Source organism: Protopterus annectens, chromosome 6.part0 (assembly GCF_019279795.1).
Source record: "Protopterus annectens isolate FY-2018-M chromosome 6.part0, PAN1.0, whole genome shotgun sequence".
In the NCBI taxonomy this organism is placed as follows: Eukaryota; Metazoa; Chordata; order Ceratodontiformes; family Protopteridae; genus Protopterus; species Protopterus annectens.
Genome location: NC_056737.1, coordinates 921,391,335 through 921,414,033, shown reverse-complemented (window position 1 = coordinate 921,414,033; position 22,699 = coordinate 921,391,335). Strand labels below are relative to the sequence as shown.

The following is a 22,699-nucleotide window of genomic DNA, read 5'->3' as shown; positions in this document are numbered from 1 at the left end:
TGTAGCTAGGAGGTATTGGGATTTCTTTAAGTGGAGCATGTCCAACAGCTCTGGGTTTGACATAGCTTTGTATGTTAGGCAGAGATCACCTCTGAGTAGGCGATATCACGGAGTAAAGCTGGAGTTTTTGAGGCGGTCTCATGGGGCATCTGTTTGAGGCCGGTAATCCTCTTTGTGAGGTATTTCTGCGGCATTTCCAGTTGTTGTAGATGTCTTGTGAGGTACATACCAAAAGGGGCATTGTACTCTATAATTGGTCTAATGAGTGATGAGTAGAGGGGAACAATGACCTCTTTTTTTCTGAATGAGAAACCTTTTGGGATGAAGTGTGCCACATAGAAGGATTTCCTGACTACTGTGGCAATGTGATTATCAAAGGAGAGACTACTGTCCACCTGTGTCCCAAGGTCTCTTATCACACTTTCAGTGTTAAGTATACTACTGCCTATGTTGTAGTTCATGGGTACAGAGTTTTTACCAAAGGGGATGACAATGCACTTTTTGGCATTGAGCTTGAGGCCATGGCTTTGACACCAGGCATCTGTCTCAGTGATGCCCTTGTAGGATGTCCATATCATTAGGAGTTTCGATTATGGCTCTAGTTTGCGGTCATCTGCGAACATTTTTAGCCAAAGACCTTCTGTGTTAGCCTGTACTTCAGAGAAGTAGATACCAAACAGGAGAGGACCCAGGACTGAACCCTGTTGTACTCCACTTGTCACTGGTCTGAAGTCGGATTTGGTGTTTGCTACTTTCACATTGTGGGTTCTGTCAGTGAGCCAGTTGGCAACCCATCTTGTGACATAGGGATTTATACCTAGTTTAGTGAGTTTATCTATAATTCCAGAGTGGGGGATGGTGTTGAAAGCCTTGGCAAGATCTAGATAGGCTGTGTGAACCACCTTACCCTTGTCTACGGCTTTGGTGACTGCTTCAAAGAAGTCTATCAGGTTCAGGAGACATGATCTGCCTTTTACAAACCCAAACTGGGTTGGGTCCAGAGTTTGGAGATTACCAATGTCTTTGTTTATAAGTTCCATGATGATACGTTCCATGGCCTTGCAGACCAGGCTCATCAGGCTAATGGGGCGGTAGTTCCCGGGGTCCGTGGTGGCTCCCTCCTTGTGGAATGGGATAACCGTTGCTGTGCACCATTCAGTAGGCACAAAGCCTGAGGTGAGGCTATGACTGAACATGGTACTTAGGTGGGGTGCCAGTTCATTCTTTAGTTCATGTAGAACGCAGTCTGGTATGTTGTCTGGTCCCATGGATGCTGTGTTCTTGGCTTTGGAGAGTGTGGTTTTTACCTGTGCAGCTGTGATTACAGGAACTTTGTATTCTTCCTGTATTAAGATGGGCTCTTTAGGGGGTGAGAGGAGGGTAAAGTTAGCACTGAAACTATCTGCCAGGATGTTCGCAATATCAGTTGGGTCTGTATATTTAGTGCCATTGTGCTGTAACTCAGAGAGCAGATCTGAGTGTTGCCATTGAGATTCTTGACATAGCTATAGAATGCTTTGTGGTTGTCTTTAGAATCAGTGGCGATTTTGTTTTCCTAACTAGCTTTGGAGGATTTTATCAGGGATCGCAGCTTCTTACAGAGGCTGACCAAGGAGCTCCTCCACTCATGGGATTTTACTCTTTTGCAACAGTTTTTTCCTTCTGTTGTACAGTTTGTTTATGACAGGGGACCACCAGATTGGCTTCCTTTTTTTGGAGGATAGTGTCTTGGTTCTGTTTGGGATAGCACGATCCATGCACTCATGTAAGTGCTTATAAAGTGCAATTGTGTAAGATTCAGTAGTCGTAACTGTATTGTCCATCTGCATGGGTATCATGAAGTTTACCACTTCTGTCTTAAGAAGCATGAAGTTGGCTTTGGAGAATATTTTTACTATGGTTTCCTTAATGGGGGGTGGAGGCAGGATGTGGATATCTAGGGTAATTCGCTTATGGTTGGATTGGACCAATGAGGTGTTGACTTCAGGTGTGGAACACCAGTCACTCATGTTGGTAATGACTAGATCTAGGATATTGTTGCCCCTGGTGGGGGTGCGGATAAGTTGATCCAGGGCATTGGAGTTTATGAATTCCAGAAAGCATTGAGCAAAGGAGTTGGTACATGAGTAGTTTTCCCATTTAATGGTATGGTAGTTGAAATTGACCATTATTAGGGTGTTTGGTTGAAAACTAATATTTTCCAGTACATGAAGAAAAGAGGAGTGGGAATCCTGGGGCATGGTGGGTGATCTGTAGCAAGCTACAATTTGGTTTGCAGTTTTGCCCAGAGTTAGTTGCACTTGGATAACCTCGGCTGCATTATGCTAAGCAACTAGCCTGGAGGTGTGGATATCCTTAATGAATATGGACACATCTCCACCCTTGGTGTTCCGGTCCAGGTTACATGGCCGAAAAGTGTGGTATGAGTTATAGTCTGGTAGTGTGGGGGTGCTCTCTGGAGCATTGAACCAGGTCTCAGTCACTGCACAGATATCGATGTTCTCCATTTTAAGGAGTGCCTTGAGTGAGTGCATTTTGAGATTTAGACTTCTAGCATTGAGTAGCATCACCCTCAGTTTTTGCTTGGCTGTTCCTGTTACGGTGGTGAATTTATCATTTGAACCTTACCTAAAAATGGCACTATAGGGGCGGCAAGAACCTTAGCCAGTATCCAGAATCCCAGGGGTGACAGTTGCAGGCCATCTCTGGCAAAGCATCGTGGTCTGTCGACCATGTCATCCCAGGCAGACAGATACTGGATCCCTTTAGAATGGCACCAGAAGCTTAGCCAATTGTTGAAGCCAGTCATTTTGTCCTTCTACTACGGCATCATTCTGGGTGATGGCAGAATGCTACTCAGGGCTAGGGTCATACCTACCTGGGCTACAAGATCTGAGAGCTCTTCCATGTCTCATTTCATGTAGTCCAGGGAGGTATGTCTCAGGTCGTTCACACCAATATGGACAATGACAGAGTCATATTTGTACTTGTTGTGGAGTGACCTGAGTGCGTGGGTTATGTTACGGATCCTGGCACCCGACAGGCAGCTGACAGTAACCTTCTCCTTGTTTAGCCTGGTGAGTGGGACATCAGTGTGCCTGACTATAGAGTCACCTATGACTAGTGTGTTGGGTACGTTGTTTTGCCTTGTTGACTGTGGTTGAGTGGCACACTGAGTCTGCGAGCTATGTGTCATTTGGGTTGTGTTGGAGGGGGTGGAAGTTGCTTGCATTTCTGCTTTGGAGGTCTCTGTTGCTTGAGCAGATTATTATTGAGAGCCTCTGCAAATGTTTTTGTGTTTCTATATGTGGATTTTGGTGGTGTAGGTTTAGTGAAACTATGTGATGAGTGTGATGTGGTGCAAGTGTTTATCTTCTCCTCTTGACTGTCAAGTTCAGTCTTGATTGGAGAGAGCTTTACCTCCAGTTTGGCTAGATAAGTGCATCTCTCACAGGTTGTAGTGTTGGGTGGTAGGAGGAGAGGGTTGTCTGTGAACATGAGGCAATTTCTACATTGCCCCAGGATGCCCAGATTCATCAGATAGACAGGAGAGAACACTGCGAGCTGGCCCTTGGACATGCCTGAATAAAAAACTATTTTCCTCTAGACAAGCGAGGAAAGCGAGTACAAGAGCTGTTTTTCTCTACGCAAGTGAGGAAAGTAAGTACCAAAACTGTTTTCCTCTAGGTAATGAGGAAGGCTGAGTGCTGTAGTATTTAGTAGATTATTTAGTGCTTACAACTTCTGAACAAGTGCTGATCATGAATAAGCAAATTCAAGTGCTAAAACTAAGAATCTGTATCTGGACTAAACTAGTTACAGGAAAGAGGGGAACAAGTGCAAATGTGGGCTTTTAAATCAGAAAGCTGAGAGAGATGGAAAAACTGCCCAAATGTCTAATAACTGCAATTCCCTCCAACACAGAAAGCTTGGGGGGGCTCAGAAGCTTACATACAGTCCTGGATATAGCAAATCTGAATCTGGACTACACTAGTTACAGGAAAGGTATATATATATATATATATATATATATATATATATATATATATATATATGAATATATATATATATATATATATATATATATATATATATATATATGTACAGAAAAGTAGCTAAAACAGCAGTCAAAACAATTCAAATGCAATGCTAGCTAGCACACTTGAGTATGTAGCAATGTTAGACCAAACAGTTTAAAAAATGCAATTAAATTAAAAATGACTAAAAACAAGTGCAGAAGGAGTCTATTAGGTAGAATGAGGCAAAGAGATGGGACTGGGGGAGTGTCCCAGATCAAATCTACAGACAACACAGGAATAGGGAAGATGGGTATGGGAAAACCAACACCTTCAGCAGAGATCTGAAAAACTATACAGTGAAGCAAAAATAGTGCACATCTCTGAAGTCAGCCAGCAATGATATCAAATTAGTCAAACAACAATTACCAGTACACAACTCTGAAGTGCCAGAAAAATATGCTCGGCTCATCTCCAGATAGTTTGAAGAGCACTCTCTAAACTGTACCCCAAGCATCTTGTAAATTTTAGTGCTGTTTCCCAGAGTGTTTTCTAGATGTTTTGTTACCTCCAGTGTAAAAACATAATGCTGCTGTGTTTCCATGTTTAAATCTCTGCTGAGAAGTATATAATAATTTTTCTAAAATATTACCATTCATTATTTCATTTCATTACCTATAATATATATCAAAACTAATTGCTGTTTACATGTTTTAGTCATTGTCTAACTATATAGGGGTGCTCTGCATTTTCCCCATGGTAAAAGTAAAATAGTTTGTTGTGGACCAGTGTTCTGCCCTGGTTAAATAAATAAATAAATAAATAATGAAATAAGTGTATTTCAGTGGTGTGTATGGCTGCAACACCATCCGCACTTACAGGTCTTGTAATAATTATCCAGGCATGATGACTTCCAAACCTTTGCAAATAATAAACCTAATTATGATTCACTTTATCATTACGTGTGCCTAAGGCTACTGATACAGACAAAAGACCCAAAAGAACAATCTCCTTGTTCCTATTTTATTTAAGACTGTTTGGGGATATGAATATTGTCCAAGTTAGTTTTGGTGAATAATAATAGACAAATGACAAAGACATGCATCTGGAGCATATTTCCCCGGGCCTCCGCTGACTTTCCTGGTAAACAAATGTTAAATAAATAAATGAGGAGTGAAGAAATATTAAAGAGGACAGTTAGACTCCCTACCAACAGAAAATATCAAATATTAGAACAGTTAGACTCCCTACCAACAGAAAATATCAAATATCAGAGCAGTTAGACTCCCTACCAACAGAAAATATCAAATATAAGAACAGTTAGACTCCCTACCAACAGAAAATATCAAATATCAGAACAGTTAGACTCCCTACCAACAGAAAATATAAAATATCAGAACAGTTAGATTACCTACCAACAGAAAATATCAAATATCAGAACAGTTAGACTACCTACCAACAGAAAATATCAAATATTAGAACAGTTAGCCTCCCTACCAACAGAAAATATCAAATATCAGAACAGGTAGACTCGCTACCAACAGAAAATATCAAATATCAGAACAGTTAGACTCCCTACCAACAGAAAATATCAAATATCAGAACAGTTAGACTACCTACCAACAGAAAATATCAAATATCAGAACTAGGGATCTCATGTTCATATGTCACTGTCATAATTAAAAAGAACTTCATCTGCATTTAACCTTAGTGTATCAGTAGTCATTCCCATGAATACCATTAAAATATCAACACTAACATGCTGCCTAATCCTACAGCTGAAATCATGAATGCACAAACACCTTCATTAGACATAAATTCTAATAAAATCGTTCCCTGACCATTTCTTCAATGCGGTACAGTAATGATGCACAGACTGGAAATGCTAGAAGCAGAATATTAATCATAATCTCTGTCTTGCACCATTTGATATTATTTCAAGCATGTAATAGAAAGAAATGTTACTGAGCAGATGTAGCACATTTAATGCAGTATATCTTCAGTGATTCAGTGGTATGTTAATTCCTATTTATGGGTCAGATCATACTGCTCTCTTTCATAGATGTCTAAAGCAGTGGAAGCAATTTTCTGAAAGAAAACTGAAATTCTGACAGTAACTGCATTGTCCTTAATCAGCCTGCCTAAGATAACAGTACAGGAAAGAGGGACAAGGCAGTCAGAAATTGGATTTTTCCTGACACAGGTTTTACTAAAGAAAAATCATTCATTAAACTTGCTATTGCAATGTCAAACAGAAATGAATATTTTGCGGAGATTACAAAAGACTTATTTTAGGAACAAGATTAGCTAAACTTAGACTTATTTTGATTATCTGGCAGTTGGTGTGGAGGGTTAAGGCTGTTGGCTGTAGTTTCTGTGGTACATGGGTTGATTCCCTAAGCCCTCATTTGCCTACTTTGAGTTAGTTACTTAACCAGACTTCGCTCTTGGGTCACTCCTGAAAAGAAACTTCCTGTCCAGTGGGCCTACCTGGTTAACAAATGGGCATTATGTGATGTTTTTTTAAAAAGTATGGTATGCATACATTTATATGTGCATATACCTGTATATCTATATATATATATATATATATATATATATATATATATATATATATATATCTATATATGTGTGAGCACATATATCAGTTTAAAAGATGTTCATGTCAGAAAATCAGAGTTTTTCAAAAAAGATGTTTCAAACAAGACTGTATGTGTTATCTCACTTAAAACAGCTCCTTCAATGAGATGCCATAGAAAATGTAGTATTTTCTTTGTCTGAGATGCAAATACTTCAAAGTAAGTACAGACTGCCACTCAGGGTGGAGGTGGGGATGGGCATTCCCAAACAGGGTGTATTAATAGAACACTGACTTTCAAAAGCATTGCCAGAAATCCATTTTCCCGGTTGTTTCCATTGATGAAGGATAGTTACTGGACACTGGCTGTTGTTTTACATGCTTTTTGCTGCTATGCAAAAAAGATTTAGGAAATGTGTTCTTTCTATGCCTTTTGTTGCTGTACCTGTTAACCCTCTCAGCCCAACATGTTCATTCTTCTGCCCTGGTTATTCCCTAGGGAGGTGGAAAAACTGACTAGGGGAGGATGTCATACAGGCAGCCTTCGTGGTGGTTTATGGCCTTACCAGTATCCTGCAATGATGGCATATTTTTGCAATGCCCTAATCCTCTCATGAATACAGAACAAGTAACCTACTTGAACAAAAACCACTCAGCAATTGCAGACTTCCATGCACCTATAATGAAGTCTACCACATTCCCCAGTTGTGGAAGAATGGCCATCCCTGGGCCATCGTTTGTGTCACTGCCCATTTTACAACGAATGTGGCATTGGATGGCCACAATCTACCCCCTGCTCCCAATGTTGAGTATAATTTCTATTCATGCTAACTCCTGCAGGCACCCAATATTTTAGTCAAACTCAGGCCACTGGGGACATAGTCAGGGTTTTATCATCCTATGTCAATGCTGGTTAGGGCACTGTTTTTTTTTTTAATTGCAATTTGATAAATGGTGAGACAAAATAATATCCTAAACATTCATTTTTCAGTTAAAGTGTTGTTTTATATTTTTTATTTCACAATCACTTTTTCTGTACTAGTATTTAAAACCTTAATGCTTCAGTGTTAATACTACAGCAGAAACCTGATATATTTTTTGTTTTATTTGACAAATACGCAGTACATAAACCCACAGAAAATTTGATTTTGTACAAGGCATAATTAACCACATAGTTCAATAAAGAAAACAAAAAAAGAAAAGAAAGACAAGGTCTTATATTAAATAACTTTCTAACTGCACAATTTGCAAGTTATTCAGACAGAAAGAGATTTTTGTTCAGAATTCTCAGTATGTTACTGATTATAGCATCCCATTTGAATCTACTTTCGCTGAAGACTAGAATCAGGCACAGATAAGAAATATTATGAAGGGAACAATTTGTACATGTCCCAATTCTGATAAAAAAAAGAGAAAAATAATCATGGACAGAAGATGGCTTCTGATTATACTCAGCCCACAACACAAAACAAATCTAAGGTTTCAGCTGGCCCTCATCCCAGAATAAGTCTGCATTGAAAGTACTTCAGGAAGGACAACAGTCAAATTTGGATTTTTATTGTATTTCCAGTAAGAATACCTTTTAAAGAGAACTTACCGTACTTCATATTTCTAGAAGAATCCTGCTTCTCTTCTGTTTAAAGAGGCTATATTGATTTCTTTGTGGCAGTGACAAACTAATGTTAAATGGCTGTCACTGAACTATCATAAAATATGTTAGTATTTCCAATAATAACCACCACAATAACGCAGTTTCAAAATATCATCAGTTATGACTCAATGATCAACTGTTTTATATATTTTATAGAATATTTTTTTGAGGTACAAAGTAACCCAATGTTTTCTTGAATATAAATCCCCATCTCCCTCTCTCTCTCTCTCTCTCTCTCTCTCTCTCTCTCTCTCTCTCTCCCAGTCTCTCTATAGACATAGATGTAGTTATGGCTATAGATACAGATTTAAATGTACATCTAAGGGTTTTGGCCAATTCTGTTTGATCCAAAACCATCTGTATTAAACAGTAGGATCATGTAACACTGGGTGTCTTAGTGTCTTCCTCCTGAAATTTTATGTGTGTTTTTTATATATATATATATATATATATATATATATATATATATATATACACATATATAATGTATACACACACACGCGCGCGCACACACACACACACACACACACGCACACACAAACACACACCAGACTGGAGATTACAACAACAGCAGAGAAAAGAAGAAACTTCCTTAAGCTTGCTATTTGCTGTGCTAACACAAGCATATCACATACACAGTGACAAAACAGGAATCAATCAAACAGGCAGACAACTCCCATTTTGGCAAAACCAATAGTTTGAACATTCCGATTGGACCCATATACACATACATGAGTATATGATGAAGTATAGAAATAAACAAGCATCAAAACAAAGGCGATTTATTCAGGCATTACAAAAATGTACTTACCAAAAAAGCCAACACATTGAAACAGCTACCAAAATAAAACGTTTCCTTTTGCAATAATTTAACCAAAACCTTACCTCTTAACTTCAGACTAACTTTTTCATTTAGGGTTAGTAGTTAGGGTTATGGTTAGGAGACATGTTTGGTCCCCTGCGCCACCTTACTAATGTGTGCTAACCCTAACCCTGGCCCTCCCTTAACCCCAACCCTCCACCTTACCTAAGGGAAAACCCTTTTTGTAACATTACCACAACAGAAGACACTCAGACACATCATATATTGCAGCATACCCCAAATCTATACCCTTCCCTAGCCCTTACTTTTATCGTAAAACACAAACACTTGCATATAGACTGTCAGTTCTAATGTTGAAACATTCATTATATCTGAAAGTTTAGCATTAAAACCCAAACCCACAAATGTTTTACCCATATCAGTCAATCGTCTTCCTTTGAACATCGCCAGCACTTGAAAAGGAGTGATTTTGTTGCATTTTATAAACACCACTCTGTCAACTAACTGAAGATTTGGCAGAGTGAACCAACGTATTTGTTTGTTTGTTTGCTTGGTTGTTTATTTGTTGACTGGGACAGTCAGACTGGGCAAGAAAAAAAACAATTTTCAGTGAAAGCCTCAGGAGAAAAGCTCCAAATAATGAGAATAAAAATACAAGTAATAATGTTTTAACACATGCAGTTCTAAGGAAAACAATACAATTAAAACAGAGATAACGCAATAACAGTCAAATATGTAGAGTTCTAATTAAACATGACGTTAAGAATAGAAGCAACACAGAGTAAATGTCTAATACATAGAATTCTAAGGAAACAATATAGTAATATAACAATCCTTGGTACTATTCAGTTTATCCCACATTTAAACAGGAAAACTTAAAACTGCAGCTAGAAGAAATGGAGGTAAAGTAGGGCGAAACAGAAAAAGTTGGAAGAGGTAGTGGACAGAGATAAGAAGTAAATGTGGGAATTTAAGGAAACTGGAGGTAAATGAAAACATTTGTGGAGATATGGAGGTGACATAGTACAGCTACACAAGTGGGTTGTGGTTTGCGCTTAAGGTCTCTATAAGCAGTGTGTCTTACAGGTATTGTAGAAGCTTCAAGATTTCACATTACCCTGGTGATGTACAAGACAATAGCTAGGTGTCCATTAGGTGTTGTTTTACTTTGGGTTTGAAAAGATGTTTAATTTATCTGTTTGTTTTGGTGGAAGTGGTAATGTGTTTCAAAGTATGGTGACATAACTGAAGTAGAGATGATCTCCTGCAGCATTATTTAATTTTGTGGTGGTCAGAAGTTTTCACAGGAGCATAATTCCCTACATGGAAAAATTGTAATTTAGAGAATGGCTGTTATCAAGGTTGTAGATGAAATTATGGGCTGTGAATAGTTTGGTGTAGATTAGGTGCTGTGGTAGTTCTAACCATTGTACTTGTTTTCAGATGAGTCTCATATTATTGTTTTGTAGTGAATGTTGCTACTTTGTTGTAGCATGCCTCTAAGTTTGTTTCCTGTACAGTTTGCAAGTTTATAAATATGGCTGATGCATATACAAGTGTGGAAAGGGGCTAGGAACAGGCAATGGCTGTCCTGGTTCCATCAGTTAGTCATGGATTTCATGAGCAGAGAAGTCTTTTGCGTGTGTGTATGTGTGTGTGTGTGTGTGTGTGTGTGTGTGTGTGTGTGTGTGTGTGTGTGTGTGTGTGTGTGTGTGTGTGTGTGTGTGTGTGTGTGTGTGTGTGTGCCTCTGTGTGTGTGCGTGCATGTGTGTGTGGATGTGTGCTGTTATTGACTGTGTGTGTGTGTGTGTGTGTAATGCGTGTGTGTGTGTGTGTGTGTGTGCTATTTTATGACTTGTATGTAAGATCAGAAACTTTTACATTTTCTTAAATAATGGCATAGTATAATGCCTGTTTACTGCCCTTCCGCGAGATGTGCTGGCATCCGCAGCAGTTCTGATAACTCCGCGGCGCCTGTGCAGAGTATCAGAGCTGTGGCAGCAAAGCCGGGTGAGCTGTTTTTTATCTGGGTTTTTGTTAAATGAGTTTAACATTAAAGACAGTTTTAAAGCGAGACACATTAAAAAATACACATTTCGGACATCTCCGTTGCTTTTAAACAACATATAACAACTCATTAACTACTACCGGAGATCTTGCTTTCTCTTGCGATCTTTAAAAACACTTGCTATTTTAAATTTTAACAACACTAAGTATGTTAAATAAAATAAACAAGAGGCATCTCCGAAAATTATTTTAAAGGATCTGTCTTGCTTATTTTAAAATTTATTATAAGCTGTCTAAATTTAAAGTTACCTCTAAGAAAAGTTTTGTGTGGACCTTTTCCATTAGTATAACTCTATGCTGCTGTTATTGACTGATGTAGAATTAAGAGTGTTTTAGGGCGGACCGTTCTTTGAGTGTGAATAATATGAATTCACTTTTCTTAGGGTTTAAGAGAAAGCTTGCATTGGTTAGCCAAGATTAGACAGAGGAAAAATACTTTGAGGAGATATGTTAGAAATTTGTAAGTCTTTTTTGCACTGCAGAGGAGGACAAAGTCATTTATGCTGTACAATGGTAGATTGTTTGGTAGCTGAGTTAAGCTTGTTTATAAATATAATAAACAGAAGGGAGCCAATAATTGACCCTTCTGCGACACATACAGGAACTGGAAGGAAAGTTCGTGAAGGTGTTTTGCCATTTTACAGCCTGTCACTTGTTGCTAAGGTAGCTATTGAACCAGCATAGGAAAGGAGTAGGAAGGAGCGTTCAGTTAATAGTTTAGGATGACAGACACTATAAAATGTTTTAGATAAGTCAAGGAAGATGAAAGAGACTAGGTGACCTGCAGTTCTATGATAACTGATTATACTAGTGAAATGTTGAAGGACAGTTGTGGCTCTGTCACCTGGATGAAAGCTATGTTGGGTCTTCAAGTGGAGGTTGTTGGCAATAAGGTGCTCAAAGAGCTGTGTGTGAATATATTTTAACTGAATTTTTAAAAAGGCAATAAGGCAGATAGCATTTCAATAGGTTTGTAGTTATGGAGTTCTGCTGAATGTCAACGTTTGTGAAGTAGTAGGGTATAAGATTTTTTCCAGGAGACTCTCTGTAGTGGAAATTATGGAGATTGGGTAGGTTAGTCGGTCTGCTGACATTTTGGAGGTCCTAGAATTTGGAAATGTTTTTTGATTGTTGAGACAGGGACAGGTTTTAAGGAAAAGGATTTTGTGAGATTATTTAGCTGAGTAGGTGATGGAGGACTAGAGGAGGGATTACTTTTGACAAAAAATAAAACTGTTTGGATGAAGAGGTTGTAGAATTGTATGGCAATTTCACTGGTGTCATAATTATTTGATGGCATTGGTACAGTTGTTTGAATGGGGTAGAGGAGAGTTTTCAGTGATGCCCAGAAGAGCTTTGGGTTATGTAGCTGTTTTTTCTGGACATCAGTATATATGTTATTTTTTGTCTGTTTTAATATTGGATTTGGTATAGTTTCTCTGTGATGTCTGAAGTTTTGACAGTTGCTTTGAGATTTTTTTATGACCATTGTTTCCAAGCTTTATACCTAATGAGCATAAGTTTGTCTTTTTTGGTTAACCAATGTGCTAGGTTACATTTTATCCTTTTTATTTTGATGAGGACTAGTTCATATCACATGTTTAGAAATATTTTGTTAAATTATGAGAGTGCTTCATCTAGAGGCATTTTTAGAATGTCACAGTTATATAGCTGAAAGTTGGAAATAAAAAAATGTACTTGTATTTTGCTGAGGTTGCATGCCTGCTTATACTGTGGCTGTCTATGGCTGTATTACTCCCTTATAACAAAGGTAGGAAGATGGTCACTGCTAGTGTCTGGGAGGTACCCACTAGGGGGTAGATTTGTTTTGGCGACGAGGTGAAAACACAATCCATTTTAAATTTTTGTAAAGTCTAGTTGAGGCACTAATGTGTTGAGTGACATTATATACGTTTATTGTTTAGGTTGTGATAATGAGCATATCAGTTGCCGGTCAATGTTCAGGTATCCCAGTAGGATGGTTTCATGGCTTACACGGGTGGATATCCAGTATAGGATTTCTTCACCAATGTTGAAATTGTTATTGAGGTATGTATAGGTCTGTTATGCAAGTGGCCTATTTTACTCTTTAGGTTTAGCTTAGAGATGAGTATTTTCACATTGTTAAATTGGTGAATGTGGCTGAGAGTAATTTCAATATTTCTATAAAAGTGGCTACCACTCCAGCCTTTTTATTACTTGTTTCCATTCTTAGGAGTTGTAGCATGGTGGGAGAATTTCTTTGTCTTTAATATCTGGTTTTAGCCAAGTTTCTGTAGTGACTAATATATATATGTATGTATATATATATATATATATATATATATATATATATATATATATATATATTTAAATATATATATATATATATATATATATATATATATATATATATATATATATATACACACACACACACACACACACACATATATATATATATATATATATATATATATATATATGTGTGTGTGTGTGTGTGTGTGTGTGTGTGTGTGTGTGTGTGTATATATATATATATATATATATATATATATATATATATATATGTATATATATATATATATATATATATATATATATATATAAATATATACATATACATATATATATATATATATATATATATATATATATATATATATATATATATATATATATATATATATATATATATATATATATATATATATATATATATATATATATATATATATATATATATATATATATATATATATTTAAAATTTGTTAACTGGGAAAGTCTGACTTGGAACTTAGCCAATTTTCAACGGAGACCCAGAGAAAAATGATCCAGATGCATGTCTTTGAACGTGGGAGGAAACTGGAGCACCTGAGGAAACTCACATGAACATAAGGAGGACATGCAGACTCCACACAGAAGGCACTCCAGCTGAGAATTGAACCAGAGAACCTCTTGCTGTGAGGCTACAATGTTACTGCTGCACTTTGTTGCATATGTTTCTAAGGCTCATGTTGAGGCACAGTAAGCCTGCCTGTACTTCCTTTAGGATAGATTACGATAGCAGAAGTAGGACTAGAGGTGGGAAGGAATGACTTGATTAAAACAGTGACTGGCATGGATGAAGAGAGAAATGACAGAAAGATAATTAGAAAGAGTAGACTGAAGCATGATAGGTAGGGGGGAAGCATGCAGGTGGTAGCAGTCAGGAGTAAAGATAGAGAAGCTGTAAGTTTCAAGGAATAGCAGATGCATGTGGCAAAAGCAGCTGTGTAGGCAGCGGCAAAAAGGAGGGAAAACATGAAGGCAAGCAAGGACTAAGATGGCTGGGCAGAAACAAATACTTGAAGGGAAGTGGATGAAAAGGGACAAAAAGAAGGAACACAGAATGGTTAACCAGAGAGAGCACATGCATGAGAGGGGAAGTAGCACATGGAGAAAATGACCACATAGGACTTGCCAAGAAAGATGGTGACACTGGTAATGGGGTTCAGTTGTGAGAGGTACTGGGTACAGAAGTAGGGAAGATAAGGTGTGTTTGGGGAGCTAAAATGGCCATGGGCATAACCCTTGCTGGGAAGGGTCAAAATATTACCAGTACACTAGCAACTAAATTTAGTGCAAATTTCATTCCTGAGATGGCTATCCAAAACCTTATGATCTCCATGTCTCCCAAGCCTTCCATCATTACTAAAGAACCTGTACAGTACTGAAAGTGTAATCAAAGACTAAGAACACTTTCTCCAAAGGACCAGATAATATACCAGGATATTTGTTAAATTGTACCAAACATGCCCTGGCAGAACTTCTTTATAACATATTTAACCTGAGCCTGCTGCAAGCCTAACCCCAGAAATACGGAGTACAGCACTGTTAGTACCACTACATAAAGGTAGCCACACCACCAACCTGAGGAAATATAGGCCCAACAGCCTGACAAGTCTCTTTTTTAAGTCTGTAGAATACATTATAACAAACTAGATTAACATACACATAAAAAAAAATCTCATCAGGCTAGATCCTCAACAGTTTGGTTTTGTTAAATGTAAATCATTGTCAACCTGATAAACTTCTTTGAAAAGGTAACACAAGCTGTTGACAGACTCTACATATAACTTACCTTGATTTGGTCAAGTGTTTTGAACCATTCTCTATGTTAGCATAATTAATAAACTAAATGGGTTACAAATGGTCCTCTATGTGGCAAAATGGATAACAAACTGTCTAAAAGATGGAGCTGACACAGTGTGAATGGCACTAGCAGCATTAAAGAACGTGAAGGAGATTAGTTGTATCCTGTAGGGTGCATTGCTTGGACCACTAAAAATCAAGACCTATGGTTAACTAAGTTTATGGCTGACTGCAAACTGGGAGTAATTGTCAAATCCTCATCAGACACAGAAGCCCACCAGCAGGAAATTACAAATGTGTGATGCATTGAAAATGGGCTAAACTAAATGCAAAAAATCCAACATTGTCATTTTTGGCAGACAAACCATGCCCAAGCATATAGCATTGACAATACCGCACTTCAAAATGAAAATGTAATTGGAGACCTGGGAAACTGGATTGATAATTCCCCTCTCATTTGATCATCACATAGCAACGGTGGTCAGGAAGTCATTATGCTTGCTGCTGCTGATTGCCAAAGGACGATAATCTAGAACTAAAGATGCTACTGTCCTCTTGCATTCAGCACTTATAAGACCAGTTATAGACTACAATGTCCCCTTTGGGGTGTACATCACCAGATATAGCAGACAGATGAACAGACCCTAGAAGTTCCTAACAAAGAGGACCAGAGCCCTAAAATCCCTCAGCTCCTACAAAAGACTAGAAGCTCTCTCCGTCTTTCCTATATCTTATATGCTTTTCAGAAGAGATCTCTGCTTTGCCTTCCCAGCAATCACGTACCCAGTACTTAAGGCCATCTTGTACCTTCACAAATCAAACAGTCCCCTAAATTCCAGAATAACGGATCTAAAGGTGCTTCAGCAGGTCAATAAAACAAAGTGGAGAGATAGATTTGTTAGTCAGCATTTCATTCACATCTAATTAAACTCCCCCCGCAGATAAAGTAGTGTGGTTCTATCATCTGTCAAACAGGATATGGATAATAGAATAGTTATTCCTAAATTCACCGTGTGCATGACTGGTTGAACCCTCCTTGAGTGGGGATGTGCTGTCTAAGGTGAGAACTGGCAAGGCTTAATGGTCAAAAGAGACAGTAGTTTTGAAGTGCCTATGATTACTGTGATTCCTAATGGGTCATGAGATGAATAGACCACCCAACGGTAATGCTCTTTATGAGAACATGGGACTTGTTGCATGAGACTATGGAAGGGGCAATATGGAGAGATATAAAATGTGATGGAAAATAGTTGACTGTTTGATTTCATAATTTAAATATGAAATCATGACAGTTGTTCTTGCATCATTTTCCTACTATCAGTGGATATTAATGTTTCCAAACAAGGAGGTAAATAACAAAACCTGTACGTTCTGGATAAATGCTTCACCAAACACCACAAAAATAAAGTCCAGCAGAAATCAGTAAGGTGAAATAAAACCAGGCTATCTTCATCAAACAAACATGTTTTATTTGGACAAACAACCATAAGCTTGTGGGTGTTTGTCCAAATAAAACTTGTTTGTTTTATGAAGATAGCCTGGTTTTGTTTCACCTTACTGATTTCTGCTGGACTTTATTTTAAGGAGGTAAAATGTCTCTCAGGTTTGCTACTGCATGATAACTTGGAAAACTGGAGACTCAATATATCAAAGTGACATTTGTGGAAAACTCAAACTAGAAATGGTGACTTGGCAAATGGACCAAAAACTGACCTATTTTAAATGAAAACTCAAGCCCAACTATTAAGAGTTAGTTTGCATCAGGGTTCAGCTCTGAGCCAAAATCTGCTCTTACTGATGATGGACTACATTCACAAACAGATTAGATTGGACAGATCAAAAGAGCTGCTGCATGCAGATAATGTGGCATTTAGGCAGACTCTGAACAAGACCTTCAACAAAGACTAAGGGAATGGAATACAACACTGAAGGTGCACTGATGAAAATTAGTGCAGATAAGATGATTGTAATGGCAGCAAATGGGAGAAATCAGAAAAAGCTGAGAATTGAGATAAAATGGAAAATAGTGGAGCAGGTCAACAGCTTCAAGTACCTGGGATGGGTGGTTGAGGAGAAGAGAAGTCTGAACAAGGAGGTCAAAGCTAGAATCAGAGGGTCTGCAGCCAAATGGCACAGTGTCAGGTGCAGTATGTGACATAAGAATGTCAAAGTATCAGAAAAGAAAGGTGTTCCAAACATGGATATGTGACCAGTACTAATGTATGGTACAGAAACTTGGACAGTGAACGCAGAGCAGTTGGGGAAGATGGAGATGATGGAGATGAAGTACCTGGGACAAGTTGTAGGGAGCACAATGTATAACAGGTGACGAAATGAGGATATCAGAGCAGAAGCCCAGGTAGCTCCATTTGCAGAAGGGTGAAAGAGAACAGATCACAGTGGTTCAGGAAAGCAGAAGATTTGGGAAAGATAGGAAGAAGGTAATAGGAAATGAGGGCATGCAGCAAAGAAACATATGGATTGCATGTGAGAAGATCTGAAACAGTCGAAGAATATAGGAGAGTGGCATTGAATCGAGAGAGATGGTGACCAATGACATGAATAAGGGGATTTATGTTGATTATGATAACAGCATACACACTGATAACATCTGGTTACACTTTACAAAAACAGAAAAAAGTATGCTGTAACCATACTCGTGTGCAATCACCATACTCAAGTGTGCAAACATTCTACACATATAATTCCACATTAAGTTTAATGGCTGCTGTTAAATTATACCTTGCCATACAGTACACATTTCTTTAATAATTCAATAAAGTGCATAAAACCATTTTTAAATCTTTAAGGTCCTAAAGAAGGGGTAAAGCAAATTAGAACCAGATTGCCATCTTTTAATATCAAGATTTAAGCTAGAAAGGAACAGTCAGTTCAGTGGCAGATGAAAACAGCAGCCCAAGAAAATGGGTTGTTATAAGTAGAAAGAGCAAGGAAAGAAAAAGTGACAAGAAACAGAATTAAGAAGTGCAATTTCTGCAAATGGAAGACCCCACGGCCAATGGTAAGTTGTAGGTCATTCAGTCCAAGTCAGTTGACAGTCATGTGTTGAGCAATTGGGATTAACTAATTGCAATGTAAGTATTCACACCTCAAAACCTTGACTAAGAACTGAAACAAAAAAAAAATCACCCTGCTAAATACAGTGCCACAAATATTCAGCTGTAACAAACACAAAACACATTAGCCAGCTATAAGCCCAAGCACACCTAAACACATCCAAGAAGTGTAATAACTCACATACCTCAAGTATACCTACAACCGAACACATAGGAAACATAATAGAATATCTTTTACACCCTTAAATAATGTGTTGCATGCAGCAAGAAATATTGCATGTGATACTAATCAGAGTACTCAGTAATGGCATAGAAATACAATATGATTCACTGCCACAAGCCACAGCACAAGAAAACAAATCAATAGTTGTTTAGTGTGGGGAGTTTCAGTCCCCAAATTATGTATACAGCCCCCACGCTAACACTAATGTGAAACAAGGGATTAGAATGTTCTGGTCCATGATGTTATGGAATTTGACTGTGCAGTTATTCATCATCACTGTCATCAACCGTCCAAAACTGCTGGCTCCCATTTCTGTGCACAACTCATCAATGCAACACCATGTTTTTGGGAATTCTCAGTAACATTGTTATATATTAATTCAAAACTGCTGATGAACTAAAAGAAGATAAAGAATAGTCATTTATCTGTTTGAATTTTTCTTATTCGCTCTCATAAGTTTATTGACATATGCAAAAATGTCCATTGAATTTAAACCAAATCATGTTTAGCCATTAAAATTAAATGCATGTTTTAATGAATATCTTTAAATACAGTTGGAAATTAAATGAACTGCTTCAAGGAGTCTTTTGTGTTTCCATGGAATGTTTAACAGGCTTTACATCTGTTAATATCAATTGCCTTGTAGATAAATTGAAAGACACTTCTTCAGAGGAGCACACCACTTCATCCAGTGAGTCAGAGGGGAACAATGAGGGTTTACACGTGAAATTCAATTCTAAAGAGGAAGAGGAAGAAACTGAAAATGAGAAAGAATCTCATGAAAAAAGCACAGAAGACGGCAAGGACAGTGAGGAGAGTAATCAGGTTAAAAGAAATCGGGAGAACTCAAGTGAGGAACGTGCCCTCAACAATCTTAAAGAAAATTCCAATGAAGATGAGACTTCTGAGGAGGAGCAGCATATCAGCAAGGAAAGTCAGGAAGACTCCGGTGTCAGAGAAAAGCCTCAAAGGGGCAAGCAATATAGTGTAAAAGCTAGTGATGAAGAAGGAGGAAAAAGTAATGAAGCAAATTCTGAACAGGGGCAAGAAGACAAAAGGGAAGTCATTGGGGACAACAGAGTTTCAGATGAAAGACAGGAAGATGAAAGTGAAGAGAAACCAGTAAAGAATGAGGAAGAGGGAATCCGAAGCGATGAAGGTACGTAGAATTCAAAACACTTCTTGGTAGAATTGTGTTTGTTCAGGTGTTGAAGCAAAAATTTAAGTGGACTAGTATGGGGGTCTAAAAATATTCCTGGTGCAATTGATGCTAACTGCAAGATAAAAGTGCATTTACACAGATGGTATTCTTCTAAGAAGAAAGATCACATGTCCTCAAGGAATGTGTTATTGGTATCCCAATAAATCTAAGTTGGGCTTCTCTTGATGCCACACACATATGCACAGATGGCTTCCTTAAATGAATGATCAACAGTTGATCTAATTCTAACTGGTTTTACATAACTTGTCAGATTAACAATTTATCACCTGTCATATTCTTAACAGGCTGATACTGTGTGCTTGTCACTTGGTGAGATGCCTGTTTACTGCTTTGTGGAGTTTCTCCTTTTCCCACTGTTGCGTGACCATGGAGTTAGCATAAATGTAGGTTAAGGAGGTGTAGATGGTTTACTCCCTCACGGAAGGGACAGAGAGCTTTCTTATTTTGATCTGTGCAGGTAGATTTTTTGGTCTGTTGTTTTCTAGACTAGTTCTGGTTGAGTATTATTTTTCATTCGGTTTAGTTTTGATCATTTATAGTATAAGTCAAACACTCTCACAGACACACACACACACACCACACACATGCGCACATATAAGCATTCACCAAGATAGGCATGACTCTGTAATAAGAATGGGACAATGCAGAAATAGTAAAAATTTAAAAAGTTTCCCTATTCCTTTGACGTATGAGTTAGTAACATTCTCCTTCTGCAGGCCAGCTAGTTATATGGCACATTGCCATATAGTTTAGCCATCATCTCCTTTTGCCATATAGTTTAACCATTATGTCCCTTACCTTAAGGAACTTTCTGATGGGAGACAGATGTATCTTGGCACAGCTGAATAAATTTAGCACAATGCTTAAAACAAGGGCCATGTTTTGCAGATGTTTGCATGGAGAGCAGCTCTTTAAACATTAAAGATACACCAAACATCAACATTACAGAGTTACCCTACTCTATCACCTTATAGGCAGCAACATTTTGGTTTAATAAAACTTTCTAAAAAGTCAGAAATAATTGCAAACTCTTAAGGAAAAAAATACCTAGATTAAGTAAATCTGTGGCCCGACAACATATGGCTAGTTCTTAATATTTTTAAGTGACAAGTCCTGGAGGTGTTTCACATGAAAAAAATGCACAAGAGCAGCATCAAATAAAAGGAAAACACTAAAGCTAGGTTAAAAATATGAGAAGAAAAGCATAAATGGAATATGTGGGGCCAGGTGTTAGATATGCTGAATATCTGCTATTTGGTAGGGAGGTTGTAATGTGACTGACTTATGGCATTGTCAGTTGTCATGTAACCTGTTGTGTACCTTTATTAACCCATTATACACTGTCCATTAAAGCATTACTGGAGATGTGCACTATACCAGAACAGTAGGTATGTATAAAAAAATCTGTCTGCATGTATGAAAACTGATATGTCTTCCACATCAGCAACAACAGCTACAAATACATCATTAGAAACCAAAACTGTATTTAAAATTTTAAAAAGAAAGGGAAATAAATTTACTTAGATATTTAAAAAAATTATGACTGACTGCATTTTAAATTAAATGTATCTAATATAGCATCTCATTTAGAACAGATGTGAATATGCAGAGACTGCCTTTATTCTTGACTGTCTGTAACCCACACAAATCTGATCTAATTGTAACTGCCATTATGGTTTATCTTTAGCGCTGTTATCTGAAAAGGATGCCACATCTAATGAAGAAGGGAAATCCAGTGAAGAAAAAAGGGAAAGTCGTCACTCTGCAGAAAGAGATATGCAAGCCTTACGTGAAAAAGAAGCAAAAGACCAGCAATCTGAAGAAAAGCATTCCGAAGAATGGGAAGAGGTGAAGAAATGGAGTAAAATGGATGAGCTGGCGCAAGAGCTTACATCAAAGAAACGCTCGGAGGAACATGAGAGCGAGGAAGAGCCTGACCAGTCCATGAGACTTGCGCTTAAGACCCATAAATATGACAACAGCCCTCACAGTGAGTCAAAGAAGGCTTGGACAAATACCCCCCATCATTCAAAGGAGGAAAGCAGTGATGAGGAGCTTAAAACGGAACCTCGACCTGAAATAGAAGAGAAACGAGACGAAGAAGGAAGTGCAAACAAAAAAACAGAGGTACATTGCATTTAATATAATAAAAATAATAGCAATAATAATAATAATAACATTAGATTTCAGCCTGACTCCATAATGTAGTGAATGTTCTTACAAGCTATTTAAATCTCTTTATTTTTTTTTTTAAATCGAGGTACATTATTTGTCAACAACATTATGTACAGCTGTTGTGGTGAAATAAATGTAATTATATGGAATTTACTAAGTAAAAAGGCCTAGCAACATGAGGAATAGCACATTATGGATATGGTAATCTATATTACTAACATAAGACAAGACAAGAAGGTGAATGCTGACAGACAGAACATGATGCCTCAGGGGCATAATAAGGCCAGCACTGAGTGTACCCAAAGCAGATTCCAAAGAATTCTTCCTCAGGTAGATGGCAAATGTTGGAGGTGTGTTGGGAAAGAAAGGGGTAAGTAGGACCATATATTTGGAAGTGTAATGTGTTGGCAAGCTTTAAAAATTCCCTGCAGAGTACTCTGTCAAAAATATAGGGTGAGCAAATAAGGGTAACTAAAGAAATTTTTTTTTTTTTTTTGAGCTGGGATACAGAATCCGAGTTGCTTAGACATAGTAAGGCCTTGTTAAGTTTAATTCTAGTGGGTGCCAAAAAAATCAGTTGCTAGAAAATGAAACTTGAAGTGGGATCTTTAGAAACGGGTAGCAGCAAATTACGTAGGAAAAATGAGAATTGTGGGAACAATACATGCCGACTAATGTTTTGGAGGAGGAGTGAGGTTTAAGGGAAGGCAAGAACTGGGCAATTTATGTTATGTTGGATTAATGATAACTGTA

The 22,699-nt window shown here is 37.7% G+C and overlaps 1 protein-coding gene across 2 annotated transcripts in view; it reads left to right on the top strand.

Annotated features, from left to right (window-relative positions):
- The window catches only part of CHGA (chromogranin A), a 396,109-nt gene that overhangs the window by 220,054 nt on the left and 153,356 nt on the right, over positions 1-22,699 (top strand). For both annotated transcript variants that reach the window (XM_044074572.1, XM_044074571.1), the window contains 2 exons: positions 19,196-19,708; positions 21,459-21,898. In XM_044074572.1, the coding sequence (XP_043930507.1) occupies positions 19,196-19,708; positions 21,459-21,898 (953 nt within the window). The remainder of the gene's footprint in view (positions 1-19,195; positions 19,709-21,458; positions 21,899-22,699) is intronic.